This window comes from Pygoscelis adeliae, unplaced genomic scaffold, assembly GCF_000699105.1.
Source record: "Pygoscelis adeliae isolate BGI_AS28 unplaced genomic scaffold, ASM69910v1 Scaffold42, whole genome shotgun sequence".
Lineage (NCBI taxonomy): Eukaryota > Metazoa > Chordata > Aves > Sphenisciformes > Spheniscidae > Pygoscelis > Pygoscelis adeliae.
Genome location: NW_008824283.1, coordinates 2,207,790 through 2,214,129, shown reverse-complemented (window position 1 = coordinate 2,214,129; position 6,340 = coordinate 2,207,790). Strand labels below are relative to the sequence as shown.

The following is a 6,340-nucleotide window of genomic DNA, read 5'->3' as shown; positions in this document are numbered from 1 at the left end:
GGAGATGTGGCCAGTGAAGCATCTTCGTACGCTGCTGACCGTGGTATTTTGCACGGCTCTTTGAGCACTCCGTAGGAGAAGTGTTAAAATGTGGCTTAGGGGCTGACTAAGCTGGTTTCATACAAGATAATTAATTCTTTGCTACAAAGATCACTTGTGTTAAATGTGATAATCCAAATCTGTGGCATGGTCCTGAACAGCTTTCTACTGCAGCCATCCACAAACAATGCTCTCAATAATCAATTCCTGTTGATGGTATGAAATCAGCCAGCCTTGCTTATCTGTATCTATAGTCATTTATTTCGTTATCCAACCACATAATGACAACACAGTCACTGCAATTAATAGTACACAAGTATCATTAGTACCATGAGAGGATATAGTCCACAGTTTGGAAGCCAGCAGCAGCTGGAGATTTTCTTATGTTCGTGTTAATTCTTAGCACTTCTTTTCTAAATTTGCATATGCTACAGAATTGCTTTTAATAGCAGGTATGCAGGGGAGGTAGACACTTAGCAAGTCCTCATTATTAGAGGACATTTTTGACAATATTTAACTTTTTCTTTCCATCTCAGTTCTGACTTCTTTTTTTCATGTCTCCCCTACTTCTGGGAATATGTGGACGAAACACGTTGTTCACATCTGCCATTTTGAAGTTCGCTGACCCTTCCCATGGCTTTTGTGCTGTAGGAATACACAAGATGGAAAAGCTTCACTTACTGTAATAATAAAGTAATATTTTATTGCTATGCTAATAACATTTGACAAGGTGCTTCCAAGTACAGCTTTGCATTGCCTCAGAAAAAATGTTTCTTCTCCCTCCCCTGTTTTGAGTAACTGTCTGGTTCTGTATAGAACACAGACATTAATATGTCTGTAGAAGACTGAGCTCACAAGACACATAAATGGCCATGTACAGCGATTTAAAAATATACCTCTAGATTTGAGGCTGGCATTATGTTAAATGAAAGCAACTGTATTGTTAAGCTGCATTGCGTAATTAAAACTCCATTTAATCGCTTACCTGCATCGCATGCCTCTTGTGCTCTCCATCCATTATCAGCTACATGAATTATTGGAAAAAGAAAACATTTTTTTCTGGTTTTTCAAATGTGTCTGGTAAAACAAATATGTTTGCATTTAGGGCAAGACTACATTGTCTTCAAGCCCCCCACTGAACAGCTGTTCTCAAACACATCCTTTCTGAAGTAAAATTTTACCATTAACCTTTCCCTAAGAAATGCTTGTCAGAAGAGAGTATTGTTCCCCTCCAAAAATTAAAAAGTGGTGAAGAAGGTAGGATTTTATTTTGAATTTATGAATTAAGAAAAACTTGTTTGCAAACTGACCTTTAGTTGCAGCAATTAAAAAATATAAAAAATCTTTCAAATAACTTCTAAATAAGTTTTCTTCAGAAAAGCTTGCAGAAAAGATGCACCACTGTACCCAGCAGAAATCTCTTTGAGCACTGGACTAGTGCTATCTGAAGAGAAATACGGTTTACAGATTTAAGATCTCCTGCAGCATTTGGATTTGTCTGGGAATCCTTTCAGGCACTGGGTTTGCTCCAGCTCCTGCTCAGCTGGTGGGAACCCCTCCACGGTCTTTCCTCGGAGCAGGCTCAGGCTTTTACTGAGTACTGAAGCAAACCCTCAGGCTGAAGATGACTGATTTCTCTGGTGAGTTCCCAGAGATTTCTGCCCACTGCAGATTTTGAGAACTGTGCCCTGAGGCTGCTCTCCTACTGGTCTCACCTCTGGCAAGGAGAGGAGATGCATGCAACAAAATGCTGCTCACATTTTTAGGTGAGGGATTTTCTCTGCAAGACTCACAGCCCCAGGCCAGAGTCCTGAGGAGTAACTACTATTTTTGAACACTTACCGTTTGAAGAGGTACCGGTATCTGAAGCCCCACTGTAAAGAAACAGTGTTGAATGTTAGTGCCTCATAAAACACAAATCACATCTTGTTAATAACGAAATAAGAGACTTGAATAGATCTGACCCCCTCTTTTGAGATGAAGGACAGCCTTGTAGACTCTGCTTGGCTGAAGCAGAGGAGCACAGGACACACAGTCCTTAAATGAACAACTGTTGGAGAAATTTGCAGGGAACATTTTGTAAGTAAAGAAAAGGATTTACCTGTTCCACTTAATTTGGTTGGTGAGTTCACCTAAGAAAGATGGAGAAGAATGTTTTACAAAGCTGGCAATGCATTCAAGTTTGGTACGTGGTACTGTGCCCCTGGATCTCATGGTCGGGGATAAACTAGGTGGGGATGGGGGTGGGCAAACGAAGAAGACGTTTCTCAAAAGCATGATTGAGCACCTAAAGACTCGGGAGGTAGGTGGGAGCAGGAAACCATATCAGACAGAGGAGGAGCTGGCCTTATGCTGGTTAGGGGCAGACCTTTTCCTTGTTATACACAGAAACAGTCTTTCTGCCCCCTTTGCCCTCCCCTCTCCAACACCGCCAAGATCCCATCCGAATCATCAGCCCCTCAAGGCCATGCACACCCCCCATATAAAGGAGCCAGCGTTCGGCAGCCGTCAGCCTGGCTCACTGAACCCCACGGCTTGCTGTTTTCTGCTCGGGGTCAGCGGTGCGTGGCTGGCGGGTCGGGGCAGATCACTCACTGTGCACGCCTTGCAGCAGCGAGTCCTGCTGACTCATGAAGTCCCACATCAGGCGTCGGCAGCGGTCGATCCTGGCCTGATCCACCTGCACTACCACCACGTCCATGCTCCTGCTGCTGAAATTCTGACTCGCAATCCTAGGATGCAGGCAGTCATTTCACCAAGGAAAACCATTTAGCATTAGAAAGTTAACAACCTCCTTCGTTAGGAAGGACTCTACAAAGAGGAGGGTGCTTTGGCAACATGAAGTATCAGGTAACCTCTGATAAGGTTAAGTGAGTTGCAATTGTTATATATTGTTATTTACTTGGCAATGCCTTTCGCTTACCAAACCTAGATGGCAACTTTCAAATGCTGAAAATGAGAAAGGGGGAGGCGTTTTGCTAATACCCTTGTGCAAATAGTGCTTTGACCTGCTGCAGGCAGGCTCTTACTGTTCTAGCACAACCGCCGTTGTGATAGAAAGAAAATGCCAAACATATTAAATGGTGTCCAGGCTTCTGGAAAATGACTTTGATCCCACAGGCTAGATTTTGACTTGCAGCACAGCTGTGAGTAATGGACTGTGCTGCTGCCAGTATAGCCCCTAGGTACACGGTGATTCAAAGTTATCCTTACAATCCAAGTTCAAACTCAGCTTTAATTTGTACAAGTTACAGAGATGACATCTTAAAATCCAGCTAGATGTTTGAGCTAGCCCTTCATGCGGCTGGGGAGTTTAGTGTTGCAGCAAGATCTCTTGTGGATCTGTAACTTACTGTTGGTGTGGTTTTGCACCATTGAATTACAGCTGACACCCAGGCATCAGTTAGGAAGTGATAAGTTATAAATTAAATGTATCACTTGTGAGAGAAGGGATAATAAATCTGTCTAGCTATTAAGCTTGTCCACAAGCAGAAGCAAAAATCAGTGGGAAATGAGCCAGTTACCTCTGCAGCCAAAGGCTGTTCATTGTGACCTACGTGCAGGAGTGTCACCAATACACAGCCAAGAGAGTGTTGCTGTAAACTGAACCCTATGGGCTTCATCTCCAATAAAAACGTTTTCTGGTAATAAAAGCCAGTGGTTTTCATCAGAATCCAGCAACCATGTAGCTGCCAAGGAAACTGAAACTTAAAGGGACCACTGGAACGGCAGCCAGATATCTCTCCATCCTCGTTAATTGTGTGGACATGGTGCCCTCTGGCTTGGCTGGAATAGGGAGCAGCTTTGCAGCATAGGGTGCCAGGACAGAGGGGCACAGGCAGTGGGGTTTGATCCCAGTTATCAACACCATATTTTTTCAAAGAAGAAAACAAGTGTTTTCAGGTGGAACGTACCTGCCCACGGCCAGTTTAAATTCCTACAAATAGGATTGGCAAAAAAAAAGGAAAAAAAATTGTTAGTGTGATTTCCAGAAAGGGCAGCTGGCTGAGAAATAGGCATATTGATGAAGAAAAGCAGAATACCACTGCTTACTTTGCAGAAGATGAAAATATCTGTTTGCTCTCTCATCTTCTGCAAAGACTGAAGATGCTGTGCAGCCTCATCTCTCCTCTGTTCCATTTCCTTCTTCACTTTGTTAATGTCTGCCAGTTGTTTTTTCTCATTGGATTGAATGTCACTCAGGATCTTCTTCTCTTTCTGAATCATGTCTGTCTTCATCTCTTCAAACAGCTTTTGCAGCTGAGAAGTCACTGTTTTCGTGTTGGTCTAAATGAACAGATAAGAAAATGGTGCACTGGCTCAGGAACCCAACACTTCAGCTTAGTGTCTCTGTTTATTAATTAGGATTGTATCTATCCTTTGCACTGGGTTTAGAAGGAAGCAGGCAGTATGCATTCACTTAGAATATCTGATTAAACAGAGGGTTATGAAAATTATTGTGCTATAGTAACAAAATCAGCTAAAATTCAGCTAGCAATGTGAGAACTGTATCAGTACACACTGAAAAGCCCACTTGTATACTCAAATTGTTTTTCTTTTATTTAACAGATAGAAAACATTAAAAATATATAATGATATGTACAATCTGTGGTCTGCCAGTCCTGCAACCTGGTCCGTGCAACCACAATAAATGGTGGAGTCTCCCAGCTGGTTCCTCCTGCGGAGCTATGCTGGGAGGCTGTGAGACAGCTTGGTTCTGGCAGTTTCTTACACCAGTGTTTTCCCTGCTTTGGACTATAACTCTTTCTATTCATCTGCTCCTAACGGTATAGTTTCCATCACTTATTTCCTAGAAATTGTGGAGGGAAGATGCTCTGAATTAGCGACAATCTGGGTACCAACCTTGAGCTGATTCTCGCTTTTGTGAAGCTCTTCTAGGGCGGTCGCTAAAGCACTTTTACGTTCCTGCAGCCACCTCACAATGTTCGAGAGTTCACGCTAGCAGAAGGAAAGACAACATTGAACTTCATAGCAGGGAAGCAGCACAGGTAGCTTTAAACCAGACTGGCAGTTTCTGGAGCTGGTGAAATGGCACGGGCGCCTTCCACCTGCCTGCTTTCACCAGTAAGCCCTATAATAAACTGCATTCATTTGCGTCCTCATAAAGATAGTGCATAATGGGAAAACTGATATGATGTCGAAATCTTTCAAATCAATGTTTAATTTTTATATATGTGTAACTTTGTATGTGGTAGGTTAATAAACAACTTTCCCTTTGAATAAGTAAATTTCACTTTAAATGAATAAATCTCACTTTATCCGTTAAAGCTCTGTTCCTGCCAGAATCTTCACATGTGCCTAATGTGATCCAAATCCTTAGTTTTCACATCTGTCAGCAGCTGTGGGATCTGAGGATAAGGTAATAAGCAACCATCTTTTCTGAAGATCAGCAAAACAGCGGTACTTACTCACCCAGCTGTTCATTTTAACGGATACCACGATCATCGAGTGCTGTTATACTGCACAATAACACATTTCAGAGGGGACATTAAACCTCGTTCTTCAGGGATTAGACAGCATCTGAATGGTTCTGGTTGCTCCTGGCAGCCTCCAGCAGTGTTTTCACACCTCGAGCACCCATGAATGGCTGCGACAGACACAGCTGCCATACTCCCCTTTCTTTACCAGCTCCAGGGGTGAAGGAAATGGCTACTTATCCTACACAGCCCACTTCTGTTTGGCAGCCCTGAATTTTTTGTATGTAACTTGGGGGAGAAAGTTAGTTTGCAATACATATAACTGCAAAGGATGCTTCCTGCTAATACCCAAGGAGGCTGTGACCTGTCCTGAGGTCCAGAGCGAGCCAGACGTTTCCTGCCTGCGCACTGGGTTGCTGCGGGGTGTTTTGCTTGGGCTCTAAATTGAGCCCAGAAATTTCAAACGCAAGGCAGTGAATGAGCAAATACATTTTATCCCCTCAGTCTCAGCTGATTTTGGAGCGTTTCGAGGACAACGGCTGGCCTCAGAGGCAGGGACATCGAGGCCCCATGTCTCTGTGCCCGCTGGGACGCTGGCTCCGCAAAACTTAGGGCAGAAGGAGGGAGCCAGAGGGAAGGGCCTCGAGTGGGAAAACCTGTTTCCCAACCCAAAGTTCAGCAGTGGTGAGGTCCCCGAGGCTCTGTGGAGGAAGAGACTCCTTAATCCCTGCAGGAATACTTCTTAATCCCAGCCAGGAACACCCTGGTGAGTGGCAGTTTGCAGTTGCCTGGGGCCGCACACGATGGGCGTGCACTTCAGCGTTGCGGGACAGCAGAGCCCTGCGCCTGCCCCTCGCTCGCCC

The 6,340-nt window shown here is 44.0% G+C and overlaps 1 protein-coding gene across 3 annotated transcripts in view; it reads right to left on the bottom strand.

Annotated features, from left to right (window-relative positions):
• Positions 1-282: 282 nt before the first annotated feature.
• LOC103912246 (E3 ubiquitin/ISG15 ligase TRIM25-like) overlaps positions 283-6,340 on the bottom strand; it is a 7,051-nt gene continuing 993 nt past the window's right edge. Inside the window, exons 2-9 of one of the 3 annotated variants that reach the window (XM_009318490.1) lie at positions 4,903-4,998; positions 4,093-4,326; positions 3,954-3,976; positions 2,635-2,771; positions 2,141-2,171; positions 1,882-1,913; positions 1,025-1,063; positions 283-719 (exon numbers count right to left, since the gene is read on the bottom strand). In XM_009318490.1, the coding sequence (XP_009316765.1) occupies positions 637-719; positions 1,025-1,063; positions 1,882-1,913; positions 2,141-2,171; positions 2,635-2,771; positions 3,954-3,976; positions 4,093-4,326; positions 4,903-4,998 (675 nt within the window). In that variant the 3' untranslated portion in view covers positions 283-636. Of the gene's footprint in view, positions 720-1,024; positions 1,117-1,881; positions 1,914-2,140; positions 2,172-2,634; positions 2,772-3,953; positions 3,977-4,092; positions 4,327-4,902; positions 4,999-6,340 lie in introns of all 3 variants that reach the window. The other 2 variants (XM_009318489.1, XM_009318491.1) reach the window with 2 other exon arrangements.